Source organism: Eptesicus fuscus, chromosome 12 (genome assembly GCF_027574615.1).
Source record: "Eptesicus fuscus isolate TK198812 chromosome 12, DD_ASM_mEF_20220401, whole genome shotgun sequence".
Lineage (NCBI taxonomy): Eukaryota > Metazoa > Chordata > Mammalia > Chiroptera > Vespertilionidae > Eptesicus > Eptesicus fuscus.
The window spans coordinates 40,340,492-40,363,500 of NC_072484.1; the positions used below are offsets into that span (position 1 = coordinate 40,340,492).

General features: G+C 54.3%; 1 protein-coding gene across 1 annotated transcript in view; it reads left to right on the forward strand.

Moving 5' to 3' along the window:
- Positions 1-4,348: 4,348 nt before the first annotated feature.
- Positions 4,349-23,009, forward strand: part of ONECUT2 (one cut homeobox 2) — a 53,479-nt gene continuing 34,818 nt past the window's right edge. The window contains exon 1 of the mRNA XM_008149747.3: positions 4,349-5,582. Within this exon, the coding sequence (XP_008147969.3) occupies positions 4,349-5,582 (1,234 nt within the window). The remainder of the gene's footprint in view (positions 5,583-23,009) is intronic.

Genomic DNA, 23,009 nt, shown 5'->3' on the forward strand with positions numbered 1-23,009 from the left:
AAAGGCACCCTCTGTTATCACTTATTATTTGTGTATAGCAACATAAGAATTTCTCCCTCCTCTTGGAATTCCCCCACAATATTTAAACAGCATTTGTCGTCCCATTCGTAACAAACGCTTGAGGCCTTTCTGGAAACCCATTTCCATTCAAAGGCTAGAAAATTGCTCTCCTTCCTTTAAAAGGGGGGCGGGGGGGCAGGCGCAGCAGCGGCAGCTACAATAGACAACAACAAAAAAACTTTCTCCTGCATAATCCTGGCTCCCGGAATGACAAAGAAAATATATTGACTTACCCCTGAACGGATGATGTGTTTGATAAGGGGGGGACTTTTTTGAAGATTTCTGTTCGGGAGCTGCACAGACAGCTGCAATTCATGGGCGATGCTGATTGCCAGAAACGCTATAGATTGGCATGGGGTCTGCAGCTCACAGATCCTGATCAATACCCCTACACTCACACGCCAGATGGTTTGGGGAAGGACAAAAATAAAATAGTCCAAATCAACCCACCATTATGTCTTTTTGTAGTGCTCGGATAAACCTAGTTGTAGCACAAATGTTCTCTGCTCGACACAAAACCTTCTCCAGCATTTTGAACACTTGGGTGGAAATCAGCAGCCCTCCTCTTTCCGAGATTTGGGTTGTGGTTACTGTTGTTTGGTGAAAACAAAGCTGTTGGGCCCCTCATCCAGACTGGGTTTACTTGTGGGCTGTTTATTTTTGTGTGTGTGAATAATTTATAGGGTCTCTGTTTTAATTGAATGTCCACTGCTTTCTCCCTCTCAGAGCCTAAAAACAATTTAATGTGAAAACACGTATGAAAAGTAAAAATTTCCAGTCTTTTTCTGCAATTGCTAGCTCAAGTTCAGATTTTTTTTCCTTTACAGTACAATAGGTTTTACATTTGTCTTCAAAGCTGCATTTTATTTAAAGGCTTCTTTTGACCCATTTAAGTGTTTGATCTTAAAGAATATCAGACCTGTGGATGTGGCACACCAAGAAATGGACATCCTTCCCCTGATAAAATGGCTAGTGCAACTGTTTGTCCAGATTCTGCTAGTCATGAACTAGCTCTCCTGCTACCACAGTTCTGTATAGTCTATTTGCTAATCAAATGCCAAGGGGAAGGGGGAACAGGCATGTAACTTCAAATTAAAAGAAAAAATTCTGAGTCGAAGAACTTGTGAAGCCTAGTGTATATGTCCTAAACAAGGGGCAGTTAGAAAGCATTTTTATTTTCTTAAAGAACAATAGAAAAAGAAACATCAACGATATGTTAAAACATATTTGAAAACCTTATTAGTACTGATGTTCTTAAAATTATCTTCAAGTAGAAAATAAATATTCTTCCTTTTTTTTTTTGAAAGAAAGGGAAAAGGGCACGCAAACCTAATTCAGTAGAAAATTAGGAGGCTGACTAAACATACCCATTAATTTTCCTTTTAAGTGGGTTTTGGTTTGAAATATAAAACCTCAAACCACCATTGGAAAAAACAACGTGAAAAATCTGCTTTAATCTACCCCAATGAAATTATACACAAAGAAGCCAATACTATTTCATGATTTCCCTGAGATCGCCAATATTGATCGAGCGAAGGGGGAGCTACAGTGGGAGAGAGGGAGGAGAGAGGGAGGAGGGAGAGAGGGAGCTAGGCAGCGAGAATATGCAACTCACCTTTCAACTCCCCAGTTCTTGACTGCTCCCAGGCACACCGAAATGCAATTCCTGGGATATTTATCTTGATAGCCTGGTAAATGAGTTTATCATTTTGAAAAATTATTTAAATGGCAACTTATATATTTAGTTTTCCGTATAGAGGCACTGCCTATCCATGTCCAAGCCTGGGGTCACTGGCCAGACTTTGAGGCTGAAGCCAGGGCAGAGGAGTCTGCTTCAGCACCAGGGCATACCAGACAGACTCCTTCCCTTAGCTTGCACTCCTATTACCTTTTGTTCAATTCCATGTATATTTCAAATAATAACTGTTTCAAATTATCCCAAGTGTCCAGCTGCCATATATAAGGTGGGGTGTGGGGAGAGAGACCGTAGGAGAGGGTGAGAGGGGGAGAAAAGGCAGAGAAACAGAAAACTGAATTCTTTCACCGGTCTAGTTTTGTGACATTACAGATGTGAGCATCCAGAAAAGTATGTCTACAGTCCACTTTCTTACCCAGGCTTTGATATTACAGAGAAGCAGCTATTTGAAATAATAACTGGTAAGGTATTGTCCGGAGCTCAATGGTAGACCTGTGAGTAACATCACGGTACATTTCATGTGACAGGATTGGGTGGGATGGGGTGGGCTCAGGAGGCTCTGTAGCTAGAAGAGAGGAGGGCAGCCCTAAAAGGTCAGGGAGTCTAAGAACTATTTCCAACGCTTCCTTAAGCTCCTGGAAGGCACATACAGTATGCCAGACTGTGCCCTTGTTTTCCTAGCAAGTTTTCTCTAACAGCTGGAAGTGGTTGGAGGGGGCTGTCTTAAGGAGACCCCCTGCTCTTCTTTTTGACAGCTGATCAAAAGAAAATAGGTCACGCTTCTCAAACTTATGTCCACCCTGTCCTTAATTACTGTCTCTTTAAACAAAGGCAACATCTGCGCAACCTCGGCTAGCTTGAATCTTCTGGAGGCAAACAGAGCGCGCAACCTGCTTGGGAAGAATCTGCTACTTTTAAGGCTTTCGGTGTCCGGTGGCTCTGTCGGCTACCACCTCTCTCCGTGCCCCCACCCGGGTCGCAGAAATCTCCACCTTCTCTCCACCCCACTCCGGGGTTACCGAATAACGGAAATTCTAGATAAAAGAAGGTGTACTTTTTAAAGCTGCGGCTTGAGAGCGTTCTAGAACTTGCCGGGGTTCTGGTCTTTTCAGAAACAAGGTTTGGATATGCCAATGTCTGCCAAGGCTTCATGGCATCTACCACAGCCCTAATCCGGGGTGTTCCTCTCCCGGGATTCGAGAGGTGTGTGTGTGTGTGTGTGTGTGTGTGTGTCTGTGCGCGCGCGCGCGCGCGCGTTCGTGTGTGTGTTTGGGGAAAGATCCACGGGTGTCGTCCCAGACCGTTTACATACGCCCTGCTCCCAAGAGAAGTTTGCTTACTTTAGGCAGCGGCAACAATCTTGCCGCAACACCCACCCCCACCCCCACACCACCACCGACAATTTTTAAAATTAACAAGTCTCTAATGAGGCAAGCATTTGGCCACATTGAAACCGAAGCTCTTGGAGTTCTAGCTTTGTTTTGCAATCTAGCAGGGCCCTTCTGAAGCCTCATAACAGGGAGATTTATGGGCTCGCCAGATAATTAAATGATATTATTGTGTTAACTTTGCATGCACTACCACGGGCCGAGCCGCCTGTGGGCTTGCTGCCTCCGCCTGCCGCAGCTCACCGGCGGCGAGGGCGCTGGAGTTCCTCTCGGGGGGTAGATGAAGCACGCCCCGGTCTCGGGAATTGGCCCAGCATTAGAAAACATTAGCGCCCGCATTTTAAAATGCTAAAAACTACTGGCTCCCAGCTAGGGACGCTTGGGAAGTGGCTTGCTGAGACCTGTGTTTGTTTTTACACCAGCAAGTAGCGGAGTCCTTTCCTCCCAGCTTTCTAGCCTGGAGAAAAGCTCTGGGGTGAAGCGAAGGGAACTGAAGCAAGGCCCTTTTCCCCCAGATCGCAGCTGTTAGGGTTGGGAGGGGAGAGACACAACGCGGCATCTTTAACATAATTTCTGTCCCCAGCTCGCACTCCTGCCTCTCTCTTCCTCTTCTACCCCTTCTTCCCCTCCCTCCCTCCCTCTCTTTGACGTTTGATTCCAGTGGCAGAGGAGAAAAAAAAAAGACAGAGCCGTCAGCCAAACCTGAAACGCGCAGCCCCGCCTCCTCCTAAGCCATTGGTAGATGTGCGCAGGAGGCCCGCCCCCCAGGCCAGCCGTGGCCTCGGAGTGGCTGTTCGCGGCGCTCATCGGGTGCTGCCCCGCCCCGGGTCCGGGAGGGTAGGTTGGCTGCCCCGGCCAGCGGCAGAGCCCTTCTGGACAGCTCCCGCTCACCCAAACAGAAGCCGTCCGCACCGGAGCGGGCTGGGACATGGCTAGGCTGCGCGCCGGCCCGAGCGGCGGGGCTCGGTGATCCCTCCCTCCCTCCCCGCCCCCTCTCCTCTCCCGCACGCACGCCCCGCCGCCCCCACCCCGCCCCCACCCCGGGCGCGCCCGCCCGCAGCCCGGGGCGCACACCGCACGCACGCTCCCCCTCCACACACTCACGCAGCCTGGTGCCCTCCCCTGCTCCCGCGGCGGAGCTCCGCCACGCGCGCCTTGCCAGCCCGCCGGCCGCCCCCGCCGCCCCCGTGCCCCGATGGACTGAATGAAGGCTGCCTACACCGCCTATCGATGCCTCACCAAAGAACTAGAAGGCTGCGCCATGAACCCGGAGCTGACAATGGAAAGTCTGGGCACTTTACACGGGCCGGCCGGCGGCGGCAGCGGCGGGGGCGGCGGCGGGGGCGGCGGGGGCGGCGGCGGGGGCCCGGGCCATGAGCAGGAGCTGCTGGCCAGCCCCAGTCCCCACCACGCGGGCCGCGGCGCTGCCGGCTCACTGCGGGGCCCGCCGCCGCCGCCAACGGCTCACCAGGAGCTGGGCACGGCGGCAGCGGCGGCGGCGGCGGCGTCGCGCTCGGCCATGGTCACTAGCATGGCCTCGATCCTGGACGGCGGCGACTACCGGCCCGAGCTCTCTATCCCGCTCCACCACGCCATGAGCATGTCCTGCGACTCGTCCCCACCCGGCATGGGCATGAGCAACACCTACACCACGCTGACGCCGCTCCAGCCGCTGCCGCCCATCTCCACCGTGTCGGACAAGTTCCACCACCCGCACCCTCACCACCACCACCCACACCACCACCACCACCACCACCACCACCAGCGCCTGTCGGGCAACGTCAGCGGCAGCTTCACCCTCATGCGCGACGAACGCGGGCTCCCGGCCATGAACAACCTCTACAGCCCCTACAAGGAGATGCCGGGCATGAGCCAGAGCCTGTCCCCGCTGGGCGCCACGCCGTTGGGCAACGGGCTGGGTGGCCTCCACAACGCGCAGCAGAGCCTGCCCAACTACGGGCCGCCGGGCCACGACAAAATGCTCAGCCCCAACTTCGACGCGCACCACACTGCCATGCTGACCCGCGGTGAGCAGCACCTGTCCCGGGGCCTGGGCACCCCGCCCGCGGCCATGATGTCGCACCTCAATGGCCTGCACCACCCGGGTCACGCTCAGTCCCACGGGCCAGTGCTGGCACCCAGCCGCGAACGTCCACCCTCGTCCTCGTCGGGCTCGCAGGTGGCCACATCCGGCCAGCTGGAGGAGATCAACACCAAAGAGGTGGCCCAGCGCATCACCGCCGAGCTGAAGCGCTACAGCATTCCGCAGGCGATCTTCGCGCAGAGGGTGCTGTGCCGGTCTCAGGGGACTCTCTCCGACCTGCTCCGGAACCCAAAGCCGTGGAGTAAACTCAAATCTGGCAGGGAGACCTTCCGCAGGATGTGGAAGTGGCTGCAGGAGCCGGAGTTCCAGCGCATGTCCGCCTTACGCCTGGCAGGTAAGCCCAGAGAGTCACCTGGAGCCAAGCTGCTGGGGAGAGGACTCCGGGGTGCCTGTGGCCCCAGGTCAGCACACCTAGCACTTCTCTGGGTTCCCGCCTGCTATCCCCTACACACTTCCTGTTCTTGACTTTATTTCTTGTTCCACTTCCTCTTTCTCTCTTCCTTCTCTTCTTTCAGCTCTCTCTTCTATTTTTCTTCTTTTCCTTCCTCCTCGTCTACAGCTTTGATCTACCGACTCCCCCCCTACACACACACACACACACACACACACACACACACACACACGTTTCATTTGCCTCCCTCCATGTGTCAATTTTGCCCTCTCTTTCCGAGGCGAAATGGGGTGCCTGGTATCCACGAGGAGCCCTCTTTTTCCAGGACTCACAGAGACCAGGTATTACCCTTGTTCAAAACCCTGTGCATTGAACACTTGCTTAAACAATACATTTCAGTTTTCCAGGCTGCCTAGTCTCCCTGTATGGAATCGGTTGAGGGGCTTTGCTCTTCAGAAGAGAAAAAGATCTCTCTGTTCTCCTACCCACCATATCAGGCAAACTTCTTTGGTTATTGGCAGGAGTCACAGCCTTGCCCGCACCGGGAACTGGTGGCTAGACTGTAACAGCGCTTCCTGAGCCCTTCTTTGGCCTTGGCGTTGGCGCAGGGACTTTCTGACCCAAAGAGCCGACTTGGGCTAGCTCCCACGTCACTGTCCACAGCGAGGGGAGGGTGCAAGGACGAGGGTTTGCACTGCCACATTAACCTCTGGGAGAATGGGGGAAGAGAAACTAAGAATGGAGAGCGCTGTGCCTCACTTGCCAGCCACCCTTGCCCCGCTCCTAGCGTTTGCTGGGATTTGCCGAGGTTTGGCTGGGCTTGGAGAGAGGTTAGGCGCTCTCAGGGAAGAGGTGCTGCGAAATTAAGATGCAGGTTAGTTAATGCATCTTGGCCGCGGGCTACAGGCTCCGCCTTTGCATTAAGCGGACGCTGATTGTGCGCGTTGCGCCGTGGCGGGGAGGGCTGACGACCAGCGGGAGGGGACGAGTTGATGCGCTGGTTACATTGTTCTGGAGCTGCCTCGGCTCTTTGTGCCTCCTCTAGTGGCGGAGCCGCGAGGTACAGCCCTCTATTGTTCTAGGAGCACAGACACCTCCTGCGTGGGCGGCGGGAGCTGTAGAGAAAAACGCAGCAGTGGCTGCGCCTTTCTCGCAGTTGCGCGCTTTTGTGCGCACAGAGCCAGCGAGGTGCGCGTGGCAATTGCGCTGTTCTTAGGAACCAGCCGGGGGCCCATAGGGTCTAAGTGTCCAGGCACCCCATTGGGGAAGACACACTGTACCCTACTGCAAACACGATTGGGCAGCTTCTCTTGGACCGGAGCGATCTCTCGGGGCCCGCGGGCCATCAGGGGGATAAGTTGTAGTGGCATTGATTTCCATAGGCGGGGACAGTGGGACTCACGCGGTTCTGTGGGTTCTGAGCCAGCCGCACACAACGCGCTTCCGGAGGGAAAAGCGCGGCTTCCTCTCCGGCGCCCCGGGCTTTCCTCGCACCGCCCAGCCTGGCTTATGGGGTGCACTCTACCGACACCCGACCGGGCTGGGGGATGTGACAGACAGCATTTTCACCCAGGCTTGGGGAGGGGGTGTTTCCGATCTGAACACCTCAGCCTTTGCCTCCAGCGGCCCCGCAGAGTTGATCTGGGAAGATAAAAAGAAAACTAGCTTTGCCCCAAAGAGCTTCTTCAAATCGGCGAACACCAAGTACTTTTGCTTGGATTTAGAAGTCTACTTTATCTCTCTCTAGCTTAGTCTTCATCCTCTCCTACATTTTTCTCTGATTTGCTCTTGGTTCCTAGCAAAGATTAAGCAGTGAATAAAGAGTAGCGGTGAGATATAAATTTGGAGGCTTACTGACAATTCCCAGTATGTTCAATGAACGGTGTGGTTCCCTTTTGTTTTAACAACCCCCCTCGCCCCCCAAGTCTCTCTCCTGAGAGCTCTAGCGTGTGCTAGCTTCCTGGACAGAGGCGGCCAGAAGGAACTTGGCAGCTGGTCTTTGGGGGGTACAGTTAAAGGCTGGATGACAGCTATTCCATTCCAGCCCATCTCAGAGTACTGTCGCCCCCTCACGCCTGTGGAGCAAAGGACAGAGCTAAAAAAAAAAAAAAAAAAAAGAAAAGAAAAGAAAAGAAAGAAAGAAAAAAGCAAAGCACTGCCTTCCTTTCTATGTATCTGAAAGTGGTGTGGCAAGTCATGTTTTTTCTGTTAGCACTCCTAAATGACTGGGTTAAAGGATAAGTGTGGCAATTCTGCGGGGACCCCACCACTGAGAGTCTCAGGATGACTCCTCTGGGGCTTTTAGGAGGAGCCCCCAAACTGCCTCCTTCAGAGAGTGGGAAATTCCTGCTGAATGCTTTGCTCAAGCATTCAAATTTGGTCTGTTTTATTACCCCAAGTTGAAAAGGGACAAGAGCTTTAGCCTTTTTATCTGGTCATTTTATCAGCAACTACAAGCATGTTGAGTGGTCATTATTACATAGAAGGCTTTTCAGTTTGGGGTCGGTAGATCAGTCTCTTCAGACACTGACACAGAAGCTGGGTTGGTAAGTAGGTATTATGTACTCGGGAGCATGAGGGGACTGGAGCAAATGGAGAAGAAAAGCTGAGGCCTTTACCGCCAGGAGTATCGATCGATTGGAATCCCCACCGGGCTGGGCTGTTGCTGAGGGCCCACACTGTTGGGCTCCGGTTCCAGGGGTTAAACAATCATAGTAGCTCCACAGGGCTGCTGGGCCTTGTCTCCCAGCCCTGTGCCTAGAAGTGGTGCCACCCCCCCCCCACTCCTGCCCCAGACCAGGCTCGCTCTATCTACCTACCTACCTACCTACCTATTTCCTTTTAGTTTCCCTTTCTCTTTCTCATTTTGGGCCCCTCTGAGTCTTGCCAGAGGCCCAAGCAGACAGGGGTTTGAGGGACTTAAGAATTAAGATGTCTGATATGGACCATTGCCTGCAAACCTCACCTTAGGTGAAGCACACTGTCACAACAGAAGCAGGTCCTTCCTCTCCCCCTGCCCACCTCCTCGGTGTACACAGCTCAAGGTAGCATTTCAAGAGGGAAGGGAGAAGACGTCAGGAGACTCAGATTGCCCCAGCACTAGGCTTCAGAGAAATGGACTCCAAGTGCGGGATTTAGTTTGGAAAGGGTGGCAGAGGCAGCAACTGCTCCCAGCTGGGCCTCTGCAGGGGCTTCCCACTGCCGGCTCCCGCAGGGCAGTTTTTATGAATTGTGGCAGAGGCTGGGAGGACACACTCCCACGGGTTCGAGAACCAACACTCTCCAGCTTGCCAGGAAAAGCCTCTAAACCAGGGGTCCTCAAACTTTTTAAACAGGGGGCCCAGTTCACTGTCCCTCAGACCGTTGGAGGGCCGGACTATAGTTTTAAAAAAAAAACTATGAACAAATTCCTATGCATACTGCACGTATCTTATTTTGAAGTGAAAAAACAAAACGGCAAAAACACCCGCATGTGGCCCGCGGGCCGTAGTTTGAGGACGCCGGCTCTAAACCAAGGCACAAACAAGAACAAAGAGGGAGAGAACCCAGACAAGAACCTGGACGGTGTCCCACCCAGGAGGCCTCAGCGGCGGGAGAGTTGCCTCCAACGCCCAGAAGACAAAGCAGAGCCCTCAGCCCTCGACAACAGACCCTGTAACCCAGGCTCCCGGGTGGTCTGCTAGGAATCTGCCTCCAGTCCCAGACACGGACAGACTCCGGACCTCTTCGGGCAGCAACGCCCAGTGGCCAATCTGGAGCCAGCTCTGTTCCCGCAGCAGAGGGCTCTTAACCAGCGCGACCAGATGCCGCCCGGGCCACCTGAGGCCCGCAGCAGTGAGCATGGCAGGGCACCAACTGCGTGCCTGTCTCTTTCTGAGCGGGGCGGGGAGGAGGGTGTCTTAGGGTACACCTCCGACAGGCACCTCTTAAATCAAGGAGAGGGAGTGGGGACTTCATTCTCAGACCTCTCCCCACTCCACACCCCTCACCCCAAGGCTCCCTGCCCATCTCAGCCCAGCTCTCGCTAGTTTAGTTCGGGATCGTGGCCAAGAGGCCACAGGCAACCAGGTCGGTAGGGAACACGCGGTATTTTCGCCGGCTGCATGGTCGGATTAATAATTGAAAAGCTCTCGCTACTGTCCTTGCTTGGTCAAGCCCCGAGTGCCGGTAGAACACCTCCCTACCACGCATTACGGTGGACGGGAGCGGCCCCAGGAGGCGGGATGTGAGGAGGGTAGCGAAGCCGCGCGAGAGACGTAGCCCGGCCAGCCGGCGCCCTGGACGAGAGAGGCTGCGCATTTATTTTTATTCCAGGCTTTCCACTGTGTGGTTATGTCACTTTCTCAAACAAATGTGTATATGGAGAGAGATCGATGCTGATAATGTTTAGAAGATTAAAAGAGCATTAATGCTGGCAACAATAACGTAAACGTGTGGACCCAGATTTCATTGATCTGGAACCTGATCCGGCGCGTTTCCAGTAAGCCCGACCGTTCCCAGCAGAGCGCTCGCCCGGGCTCCCGGCGCTCCCTGCCGTGCCGCTTCCCCAGCTCCTGGCGGGTTCTCGGGTCTGCCTGCCGCTCCTCCCCAGGGCGGCCCCAGATACCCGAGGCTTTCTCTTGTCGCTGGACTGCCCGCCTACTTCGCCAGCTCCCCAGCGCGCACACACCGCTTCCTGCGTTTTCTGCGCCCTCGCTCCCGCCACTGGCTCTGCAGGTGGCTGTGTGTGGGCTTTGCACCACGCCCTCCCAGCTTCCTTGTCCTGGAGGAGTCCTCTCCCCCTCCCCCAGCCCCCTACATCTGCTCCGGCAGGGCCCTGGGCAACTTCGTTCCTCCATTGAAACCATCTAGGAAATTCAGTCACCCCCTCCATATGCGGGAATAACCAGACCCTACTTTGGAAATGTCTCTAAAGCTGCCTGCCAACCCCGCAGCTTCCGGATCCGTGGATCCCCTCTCATCCTTGACTGCTGTTCTCATTAAAAGAGAGAGCTCATTCGCATTAAATGTCCCCATTCGCAGGCTTTGCACACAGATGCATTAGTTGGACAATTAAATGCAGCCTGATGACAAAGGCCAGGGCTTCATCCCTCAGAAATGTCTGCTCTGCAGCAGGCTAATTAGACCAACCTGGGAAGAGTCTTGTTTCCTACCCAGGCTGGGGCGGGAAGGTAAGAAAACCAGACTGGAACACCTCCCCACCACATCCTCCTCTTCCCTCCAGCAGGAGAGAACTGGGGCTCTCCTCTAGCCAGGCAGGGAGGTTTGCCCTGGGTAACCGGTCCTGACCAGAAAAGAAAGAACATCTGAGCTCTTCCTTCCTGCCCGCACCCTGCCACGGCTCCCTTGCCAAACGCTGGATTATTCTCCCAGGAGGAACAGTAAAGGTGAATTTGACTAGAAAGAAGGAAAGAGATGAGATATGGTGAGGGTGAGACGAGAGCTTCATTGTTCTGGCTTTTTGAAATTATAACTCCAGTTGGAGGAAGCTAAGCTTTTCCTCTCAGAGAAGGTCTCAATCCAGAAGGAAAGGGATTTGCTTTCCTTCTCCAAGAATGAAATGAGAAAAAGGAGGAAGGAAAGGAGTATGGGGGAGAATTGTTCTGCTTGGAGTTGTGACAAAGGATCAATGGATTTTTCTTTCTGTCCTCCCCTGATGGGGGTCATCTTCCCACCAGTAGCATCTGTTTAAGAAGGGAGCTTCCATATAGCTTCTTGATTCCTAGTCAGAATGTGCCCTCACCCCGCTCCTGAAAACCGCAGTGAACTAGGTCAGGTGATCAGTGATCAGATACAGAAACTGAAGGTGGGTGCTTTCCTTCCCTTAGGGAGACAATTGCCCCTCCCCACATGCGCCACAATAAGGATCCCTATATTCTCCTTCTCTGAGGGTTGAACGGCATTTTGGAGAGTGGGGTCTTAGACTCTCCCCCACCCCCACCTTAGAATCCCAAAACAGGGTGAGGATCCTGGTGAGTGGTGAGGGTGGGACAGAGGGGAAACTGATTCTTCCAGATTCTCTGTGTCTCCAAGAGGAGACTGCTCCACTCCCCTCTTGAGCCAGGTCTGCACAGAGGCCACAGGAACCTGCCCCTCATGGCTTACCTTCCCCCTCTCCAGGCCTGAACCTTGAGAGATCGAGAACCTGCTTCTCCTGCTGTTTCAACCCCAAACTTCATTTTAGGGTCTCCTGTTGGTTTTCTAGCCATTAGAACCTTTTTCTAAAGGAAGATTAGAGGAAGAGATTTGAGGAGTTCTCAGGAAGAAAGTACTGGGCCCTACATGCTATGGCTGGTGATGGTGTTGGCAGAACTGTGTTCAGGAAAAATGGGATCATGTAGAGCAGTGGTTCTCAACCTTTCTAATGCCACGACCCTTTAATACAGTTCCTCATGTTGTGGTGATCCCCAACCATAAAATTATTTTCGTTGCCACTTCATAACTGTAATTTTGCTACTGTTAATGAATCGTAATGTAAATACCTGTGTTTTCCGATGGTCTTAGGCTCTACAGCAGCGGTTCTCAACCTGTGCAGCAGCGATTCTCAACCTGTAGGTCGCGACCCACAGGTTGAGAACTGCTAGCAGGGTCGCCTAAGACCATCGGAAAACACAGATATTTACATTACGACTCATAACAGTAGCAAAATTACAGTTATAAAGTGGCAACGAAAATAATTTTATGGTTGGGGATCACCACAACATGAGGAACTGTATTAAAGGGTCGCGGCATTAGAAAGGTTGAGAACCACTGATGTAGAGAGACTCCCTGGAGGAATGAAATTCTCAGAGGAGAAGCAGATAGATTTAGTTTCTGGGTTCCTGCCAAAGGAAGGGAAATGAGGAGGGAATTAAATAGAAATAATTGCCTGGATAAAGGGCCCTGGGGAAAAGGGTGAATATTGAGGCACCCTGGGCATTAAACTTCATCAAAGACCCTCTGGATTATGTTCACCCCTGACCACTCACAGACCCTTGTTTTTCCTGACCTGGGGAAAGTCACTTCATCCAGGGGGATACTTTTCTGGTGGGGAGAGACCATGATGAGGAAGCCCAATGGGGCCATTTATGCTGTCAGGTGCAGAGCCTGCTGAAGATGGGCTGGGGAGGGGGGCATCATCACCCCTCATCACCCAATCTGCCCCTCTAATCCACCTCAGTGACTTTGGGAAAGGCTTTTTTATTTCCATGTCTCAAGATAAAGATTGAAAAAAACAAACAAACACCATGCTCAGGTTTTTGAAGGGATAGGAAGGGAGGAGGTAGGGAAGATGATTGAGTAACTCAGCCCACCTGATGCCTGAAAAGGTGTAGATAGGCAATGCATAGAGGCAGGCTGCAGGGCGTGCAGATAGAGTCTCACTTGAGGGGTAGGGTTCCTAGAAGCTGCGGACATTTGTTGTGAAAAACTGCCCATGCAAATTTTCCCAGAGGGAAGGGAGACTCTGCCTTCCACCTTGACGCCTCTCTCGCCATTTGAAGATCCATTACTCTTCTGTAGAAAGCAGACTTTGTTTGGGTTGGAAGCACACCTCCAATGTAATTTAATCAGCATTGGACTTTGGCTCATGTAATCAAATATACATATACTTTCTCCTGCAGGAAGAAAAATAATTTCTCTGTAACTGCTATTGACTTGAAGTCATGTAATCTCTGGGAAACATCACATTTTTAAAGGGAAAGGTAAAATTAAGGGGAAAAGAATCCAGTTTTAGTGGTTTGCCTTGCCATTGCTAAGAGAGCCAGTTACCACCTAAGAAAGGGCAGAAAGAGCATTCTGGAGCTCACATACTTGTGCTGCTCCAATTGTAGATATTTCACTTCAGATTCCTGTGTTGTCAGCCTTCCACATTTATTTTTGTAGGAAACAAGGTTGACTAGCTCACCAGACCCCAGGAATTTGGGCTTTATATTTGCACTGGGTGGACATGCTTGGAGGAACGGGTTTCTTCCATTTTTCTACCCTGTTTGGAGAAGCCACAGACAGCAGCAGCTGGATCCCAGTGGACAGCAAGCCCCTTCATTAAGGATGATTGGTAGCCATGCCAGCTCACTCCCCACTGCATCCCCAGGGCCTTAAGCATGGAGCTCTGCCCTAGAGCATCCCTCTAGATCAGGCTTGGACTCCCCACCCCCAGGGCGAGGCTCTGGGCTTTACCCAAGTTGAGTCTGTTAGGGAATCTGTTGTAAACACAGATCCATTGATTTGCATTTGTCAGAGAGTAAAGTTAAACCAGTGAAAAGAGAAGCCCTTACCCTTTTATGTAGGGCCAGGGAAACCTTTCATATTGATCCTATTGATCCAACCTTTCCCTTTAAGGAAACCACATAGTTAAAGACCCTCGTTCAATAGATTTACCCTTCGCACTTGTGATATTCCTTTAAGTGTTCTCATCTAGGATAGCTGGGCATTAAGCCCACACTCCAAACCAGACAAAAATGAAAAGAGAGTAGGAGGGGAGGGGTCAGGAGGCAGAATTGTGGGAAGTGAAATTGAATCAAACTGAAATGTGTAATGATTTGATTGGGGGTGTTTTTCTCATTCTTCTAAGATGACATGCAGAGATAAAGACAAAATGGATGTATTTAGCATCTCTCTTTTTTTTCCAACCAAAGAAAACCTGTTTACATGCTAGAGTAGCAACATCTGTGGAACATCATTTTCCACTGTAAAATTATTTCAATCAATCCACTAGCTTGGTTCATTTAAGCTGGTTCACTTCAAAGCAGTAATACTTCCACAAAAATTATTTTGGTTCATTTGTAGCAAATCAGGAATAGAATTGTCCTCCAAAAATGCAGTATTTTCTGGGGGCTCTGTATATGAGCATGGACACTGAGAGGGGGCTTGAAATTGTGTGTTCTGATGGAAGTGGGTAGAGACTAGGCCAATAATAAGGTACAACTTTTCCTACAGTGCTGTGTAGATGGAATAGGAATTATTAAATATTTCTCAGTCTTGCTCGTGTTTGCAGACATGAAAATGAAAGTCCTCTTTGTTTCCAGAACTGTTGGCACGATCCATTTCCTTTCTTCCTTGACCCTTTGGTTCTGTGAATAACATCCATTTGTGATTTTTTTCCCCAACATGGTGCATGTGCAATTCCTAATTGGTTATCTCTTGGGTTGTGTTCAGATATTCATGTTTGTTTTATGTGATTGAAAAATATTAATGATTCCTTAGGTGAGCTAATGTATTTATCTGCTGAGTGAGTTCAAAGGGCAGAGTTCAGCTTTGGTTCAGGTTAATTGAACAGGAAGCAGTGAGCTCTCCAGGCTGTGTTTAACTAGAGTCCCTTAAAATATCACACTCAGCAAACACACAATTTCACAGCCCTCATCCTGGAGTCTGATGTAAGAGGCACAGATCAACTTGAGTTGCCTGTTTAAAACCCCAAAGCAAAGCATAGCAACTGCAACAAAACCCTAGAGTCCCCCTCAGGGAAGAAGAGTTTTCTCATTGGCTAATTGCTTTATTGGTAGCACTGACCTGCAGAGCAGCTGCAGGGGCCTGGATGAAGGCTGAGGCCTCAGAATAATGTGCTCCATTAGAACAGGGCAAGACATTTTTTGTTTACTCAATTGGAGCACCCTGCAAAGTGCCATTAACCCCAGCCCAACAGCGCTCCTGCTGCAGAAGCCAAAGGTCAGGCCAGTCAGGCTGTAGGCACAGCTAGCTCTGCCCTGGTAGGAGGGAGGGAGCATCCTGCTGGCATTGCCCTCCCCAAACTTGGCCCAACCGAGTGGGCCCCTCCAGGGCTTTGAGCACAGCAAGCAGTTACAAAACTTGTTCACATTTCCCAATTGCTGAATCACGTTATTGATGATTAAACAATTTTGATCTAAGTACCATCAATCACATCAGAAAAGAATCCTCCCACTGACCCTTTCTTTTCTATTTATGTTCTCTTCATCCCTGTGAGTTACAGTAAATAGAATTGTGCAAACGCTGCTTTTTAGCAGGAATATAGTCTGGATAAGTGCTTGGATCAAGAGGAAGACAGACCTACAAACAGGGCTGGGGGGTTGTTTAACAGAAAGAAGGTTGGGGTGGACTCAGCAGTTAAGGCTTCCTCCGAGAGCACCTTGAACTAGAGTGCCACCTGCCGGGAGTCTTCTCACTGCAATGAGCCTTGCACCTCCCACAAGGCTCAATCCCTTCCTCCACTTTGTTCCTAGATCTGGGACCCCATTTCTCATCCTCCTGACCACTACCTATATTTTCCTAGACATTTCTTTTGGGACTTATTCCTGGTCATTTGGGACTCTAACTTCTGCCTTTTCTCATTCATTGCCAAAGAGAAATCAGTGATTCTGCTGTGTCGGGTAATAGTCTGCACATTGAGATAATAGTCTCCTGCTTAGATGGAAAGTGCTTGGAGAAAGAAGGTCAGAGAAAGCAAAAAAATCTGTGGGAGAGGAGAGGAATGGTTATGTGTGTAAGAGAAATGGTTCAATTGATGGTGCCAGTGAGGGCTATACCAACTGTAAGGTGTTCTGAAAAGGTAAAATATTGCACAAAAGTGAGGGGGTAGGAGAGAATTAGTATGGGCAGGGAGGACATCAGGAAAGAGATATGCCAAAGCAGCAAGCCAGAGGTGGGCTCTGTGAAATCTCCTGGGAAGAGAAAAAGTGAACCAGGCATTTTGCAATTGCAAAGAAGTGAGCCAATGAGCTAGACTGGGAGCCTAGCTGTGGAGCTGGCTGTAGCTCCGTGGGCGGCAACTGTTTCCAGACTCGGCTCACATCAATCAGGCCCAGAGCCCCTGGCAGCCTAGCGCCTGTGGGTGGGTTGCTGACTCCACGCCTGGGCGCAGGCTTCAGCACCACGAACAGCGCCATGGAGAGCCCAGAGCCATGCGCTTGGGGGCTGCAATCTGAATGAGTTCCATCTCGACCCAGAGCTGGGCCCTTTATGGGGTAAATCCAGGCAGCACCCTGATCAGTAGCTCCAGCTCTCTAGGTCTCAGTACCCCCCTCTACACCCCTTTCCCCCCAGACTGAACAGAGCCTCAGATTTTCCTCTTGCACCCGTGGCTCCGGTTCTCTGAGCGAGGTCAGCGATAACAAAGGGAGAAGAGGCATTGGTGAAGACAGGACAAAAGGTGCTAAAGGACCCTTTCCTTACAAAGAGGAAGACCATTACCTTTTTCTGAGTGGGGGTTGGAGGGATTAAACTATTTTCACGATGTTCTGCCTTCTGCAGGCACTGATTACTGCTCTCAACATGATATTTCAGATTTCAGATTTCCTCTCAAGGTTTACAGTCTGGTTGCCCTCCCCACCACACACACACACACACACACACACACACACACACACAGGTATACACAAATGGATACTTTCTCCCCCACCTACTTCTGATTTTTGAAAACATGGCTTTCATTATATTAAACAATACTCTCACTTTATATCAGCAAAATGTTGAAGGAAGAACCAGCTATGGGACAGCACTTTCTCCAAATAATCTAGAAACCGGGTTTGCTTTCTTGAGAATCACCCTTGATGGGGTTCTCTTTAAGAAGTATCTCTCCACAGCTGTTTTGGGCCACTGGTTGAGTCACTGCCCCCAAGCCACACAATGGAGTGCTATGGCCTTGACCAGGGTGGGAGCTGACATTAGGCACTGACCCCTGACTCTGGCTGCTCTGCTCTATTTGTGTTCTTATTCCAGAGAAAAGAGGCAGGTGGGTCCTTTTGGCCTATGATTGGGGACAATTCACATCTTTATGCGTTTCTAGTAAAATAGCCTTTGCTTTTCCAAAGCTAATTAAAATGTAAAACTCTTGCTTTATTTCAAGGAATTTTATACTTCAAACCTAATTTATTACTAAAGGGAGGTGGAGCATAGGAACAGACAAGTGTGTCCCCTTTAAAAGAAAGTCAAGGGAGAAACCAAGATGGCGGCATAGGTTAAACACCTAACCTGCAGCCGGGCACAACAATTTCAAAAATACAACTAGAGGTCAGAACGGACATCGTCCAGAACCACAGAAAAGTTGGTGGACTGAAATGCCCACAGCTGGGGGGAAGGAGAAGGCCACGGGGACAGTCGGGGAAGCCGTAAAAGCCTGAGGTATGGAGAAACGGGCGGAGACACGAGCACACGCGCCTGCGGGGAGGATGGAACCGGAGAGGAGGGGGCGGCTGATGACCTGGCCGGAGTTCACTGGCAGGAAGGAGATAAAGGCTCCGGAGTGCGCTGAGCGCCGGCTCCGATTGCACTGAACCCCATTCCGGGCGAAACCCTGGGAAACTCACTCACTTTCGCAACTCCGCCGCCCCCGCAGGCCGCCCGGCCCGGGACGCTGGGGACGCCGCCGCAGCGGCGGCGCCCGGAGCCCGGCGGCCTCCCAGCACCCGTCCCCGCCGCGCAGCCCCCGCGCGCCTGGTCCCGCGGGCCGCGCGCCCCACACACCGGACGGAGGCCCGGGCGCCCTCTCCGTGCACCTCCCGGCGGCGCTAGACTTCAGTAGAGTTGACTGAATTCAAGGGATTAAAAAGTATAAATTGGGGGGACGCCGCGGCGGCGACGTCCGGAACACGGTGATGGCGGTGCCTGGAGCTCGGCAGCCGCCCAGCGCCCGTCCCAGCCGCGCAGCCCTCGCGCGCCTGGTTCCGCGGGACGCGCGCACCGCGCACCGGACGGAGGCCCGGGCGCCCTTTCCGTGCACCTCCCGGCGGCGCTAGACTTCAGTAGAGTTGACTGAATTCAAGGGATTAAAAAGTATAAATTGGGGGGACGCCGCGGCGGCGACGTCCAGAACACGGTGATGGCGGTGCCTGGAGCTCGGCGGCCGCCCAGCGCCCGTCCCAGCCGCGCAGCCCTCGCGCGCCTGGTTCCGCGGGACGCGCGCACCGCGCACCGGACGGAGGCCCGGGCACCCTTTCCGTGCACCTCCCGGCGGCGCTAGACTTCAGTAGAGTTGACTGAAATGAAGGGATTAAGAAGTACAAATTGAGAAGTTTGAAAAAGATGGCGGCGGAGGTTAAAGGCTGTTCTGTTGCCTCGCACCCAGCGAAATCGGAGGGGATGAGGTGTGGAGGTGCGTGGGTCTGGCTGGTGGCGGGGGAAAGGGGCTTTTGTTCCAAACCTAAGGGAGATTAGCTCTCCATCACCCTGAAACCCATCTTCTGGCGAAACCCGGGAGACCCAGATGCCTGCGGGGAGAGGCGGGACTCTTGCAGAGGTGCGCCCAGCAATCAGTGTTTGCTGCGCTGGAGTGCGGAACGAGGGGACTTAGATACATGGAAGGCAGAAGGACCAGACTCACAGCCATCGAGGCTCGCCGCACCATGGCCTGTTGGCGCCCTGAGACCCCGCCCCGCCCTGGGACCCGCCCCGCATGTTTTGAAGACCTGCCCCGCAAGTCTTGCAGGCACACCTGCGCCCCAAGCAACGGCTTATGCATGTGGGTGGCCTGCCCTCTGGCAGCGGACCAGATGATCTGCTGTTCTAGTCGGACTGCTCCAGGGCCACTCAGACAGGAGGAAGAAACTACAGTTTTTGCTGTAATCCTTGCTGAGTGCCTAAGGCAGTAGCTGATCTACACCCCATTGGAGACCCAGAAACGAGGGCATCTAGTGGTCTGTGGGAGATGACACCAGATTTCAACCACGTGCATAAGGGACACATTCAACGGGAATATTCAGTGAGCGCCAAAGCTTTGCTGCACCAAGACCCGGCCCATAAACGTGTCTCCTGCACAGCAACTCTTCCTTTATAGACAAAGAGAGCCCCCCCAATGACACCAACAACAATCAAGACTTAACTATACAAAGGAGGACCAAGATGGAGGCATAGGGTGGAAGCCTGATTGTTGCCTACCACAACAACTTTGAGACTACGACAAGAGAGCAGAGCAGACACCATCCAAGACCACCATAGGGCTGGCTGAGTAGATGCTCTACAACTAGAATAAAAGAGGGGTATGTGGGATGATGCTGATGCCGGCGACCCAAAGACCACACTTTAAGAACTACAGCTCAGGCGACACAAAAGAACTATGGCTCAGGCGATACAACAGCGGCCTGGAACGTGCTCGGCGCAGTTCCCCCGGCGGTCTCCGGCTGAGGGGACGGCTCCACTGGCAGCCAAGCACGGACAGACGAGCCCCTATGAGACATGGGGTGGGAGACTCCGCGCTTGCTGACCTCCGAGTCCGTCAAGAATCTCAACGCCCCGGAAGCGGCCAGGTGCGCATGCTCGGCGACCGGCCACCGATGCAGACCCAAGGGCCGATGCAGCGACGCCAGACTGGCCCACCGCCATGCACCGGGTGCACCGGAGCTTCGCCGAGCCGCCGCCCGACGAGTTCTGCAGCAGCCATACTGGAGCTCTGGAAGGATGGCCAGGGGAATTGCTGAGGGGGGATTGACCGGCAGGAATTGGGATCGGGAAGACGGGGCCCCACTGAGACCCGGGTGCGGGCGGGGTTGCGCGCCTCTGGACTCGGGTGTGGTCACACGCCTATGGGTATAAGTGAGGCCTCACGTCCCTGGGTCTAGGTGAGGCCACATGCCCCTGGGTCCAGGTGAGGCCGGACTCCGGGTCCGGGTGAGGCCAAGTGCCCCTGGACCCGGATGACGCTGGATCCTGTGCCCGGGCGAGGCCAAGCGCCCCTGGGTCTGGGAGAGCCCACACACCCCTGGGTCCAGGCGAGACCATGTGTCCCTGGATCCGGGTGAGGCTGCGTGCACATAGGCCCGGGTGAGCCCAAGTGGCCCTGGGTCTGGGAGAGGCCAAGCGTCCCTGGGTCCGGGTGAGACCATGTGTCCCTGGATCCGGGTGAGGCCTCGTGCACCTAGGCCCGGGTGAGCCCAAGTGGCCCTGGGTCTGGGAGAGGCCAAGCGTCCCTGGGTCCGGGTGAGACCATGTGTCCCTGGATCTGGGTGAGGCCTCGTGCACCTAGGCCCGGGTGAGCCCAAGTGGCCCTGGGTCTGGGAGAGGCCAAGCATCCCTGGGTCCGGGTGAGACCATGTGTCCCAGGATCCGGGTGAGGACTCGTGCACCTAGGCCCGGGTGAGCCCAAGTGGCCCTGGGTCTGGGAGAGGCCAAGCGTCCCTGGGTCCGGGTGAGACCATGTGTCCCTGGATCCGGGTGAGGCATCGTGCACCTAGGCCCGGGTGAGCCCAAGTGGCCCTGGGTCGGGGAGAGGCCAAGCGTCCCTGGGTCCGGGTGAGACCATGTGTCCCTGGATCCGGATGAGGCCTCGTTCACCTAGGCCCGGGTGAGCCCAAGTGGCCCTGGGTCTGGGAGAGGCCAAGCATCCCTGGGTCCGGGTGAGACCATGTGTCCCAGGATCCGGGTGAGGCCTCGTGCACCTAGGCCCGGGTGAGCCCAAGTGGCCCTGGGTCTGGGAGAGGCCAAGCGTCCCTGGGTCCGGGTGAGACCATGCGTCCCTGGATCTGGGTGAGGCCTCGTGCACCTAGGCCCGGGTGAGCCCAAGTGGCCCTGGGTCTGGGAGTGGCCAAACGTTCCTGGGTCTGGGTGAGACCATGTGTCCCTGGATCCGGGTGAGGCCTCGTGCACCTAGGCCCGGGTGAGCCCAAGTGGCCCTGGGTCTGGGAGAGGCCAAGCGTCCCTGGGTCCGGGTGAGACCATGTGTCCCTGGATCCGGGTGAGGCCTCGTGCACCTAGGCCCGGGTGAGCCCAAGTGGCCCTGGGTCTGGGAGAGGCCAAGCGTCCCTGGGTCCGGGTGAGACCATGTGTCCCTGGATCCGGGTGAGGCCTCGTGCCCCTAGGCCCGGGTGAGCCCAAGTGGCCCTGGGTCTGGGAGTGGCCAAACGTTCCTGGGTCGGGGTGAGACCATGTGTCCCTGATCCGGGTGAGGCCTCGTGCACCTAGGCCCGGGTGAGCCCAAGTGGCCCTGGGTCTGGGAGAGGCCAAGCGTCCCTGGGTCCGGGTGAGACCATGTGTCCCTGGATCCGGGTGAGGCCTCGTGCACCTAGGCCCGGGTGAGCCCAAGTGGCCCTGGGTCTGGGAGAGGCCAAGCGTCCCTGGGTCCGGGTGAGACCATGCGTCCCTGGATCTGGGTGAGGCCTCGTGCCCCTAGGCCCGGGTGAGCCCAAGTGGCCCTGGGTCTGGGAGTGGCCAAACGTTCCTGGGTCTGGGTGAGACCATGTGTCCCTGGATCCGGGTGAGGCCTCGTGCACCTAGGCCCGGGTGAGCCCAAGTGGCCCTGGGTCTGGGAGAGGCCAAGCGTCCCTGGGTCCGGGTGAGACCATGTGTCCCTGGATCCGGGTGAGGCCTCGTGCACCTAGGCCCGGGTGAGCCCAAGTGGCCCTGGGTCTGGGAGAGGCCAAGCGTCCCTGGGTCCGGGTGAGACCATGCGTCCCTGGATCTGGGTGAGGCCTCGTGCACCTAGGCCCGGGTGAGCCCAAGTGGCCCTGGGTCTGGGAGTGGCCAAACGTTCCTGGGTCTGGGTGAGACCATGTGTCCCTGGATCCGGGTGAGGCCTCGTGCACCTAGGCCCGGGTGAGCCCAAGTGGCCCTGGGTCTGGGAGAGGCCAAGCGTCCCTGGGTCCGGGTGAGACCATGTGTCCCTGGATCCGGGTGAGGACTCGTGCACCTAGGCCCGGGTGAGCCCAAGTGGCCCTGGGTCTGGGAGAGGCCAAGCGTCCCTGGGTCCGGGTGAGACCATGTGTCCCTGGATCCGGGTGAGGCCTCGTGCACCTAGGCCCGGGTGAGCCCAAGTGGCCCTGGGTCTGGGAGAGGCCAAGCGTCCCTGGGTCCGGGTGAGACCATGTGTCCCTGGATCCGAGTGAGGCCTCGTGAACCCAGGCCCGGGTGAGGCCATGTACCCCTGGGTCTGGGAGAGGCCAAGCGTCCTTGGGTCCAGGTGAGACCATGTGTCCCTGGATCCGGATGAGGCCTCGTGCACCTAGGCCCGGGTGAGCCCAAGTGGCCCTGGGTCTGGGAGAGGCCAAGCGTCCCTGGGTCCGGGAGAGACCATGTGTCCCTGGATCCAGGTGAGGCCTTGTGCAACTAAGCCCGGGTGAGGCCACGTGCCCCTGGGTCTGGGAGAGGCCAAGCGTCCATGGGTACGGGTGAAGCCAGATCCTGGGTCCGGGTGAGGCCGTGCGCCCCTGGATCCACCCGGGTGAGGCTGGGTCCCAGGCCCGGGTGAGACCACGCGCCCCTTGGGTATGGGTGAGGCCACGTGCCCCTTAGTCCAGGTGACGCCGTGCCCCTGGGATCGGCCGAGACCAAACCAGAGGGAGTCAGACCTCCATTACCACCATTTGTCCACCATCCAGAGCTGAGGGGTCAGTGCTGACATGTACACATAAGGAACTAATGGACATCGAAATTGGGTCTCAAAAGAACTGTTGGTCCAGGGGGAAGCTCGCTACAGATTGATTCATTTGC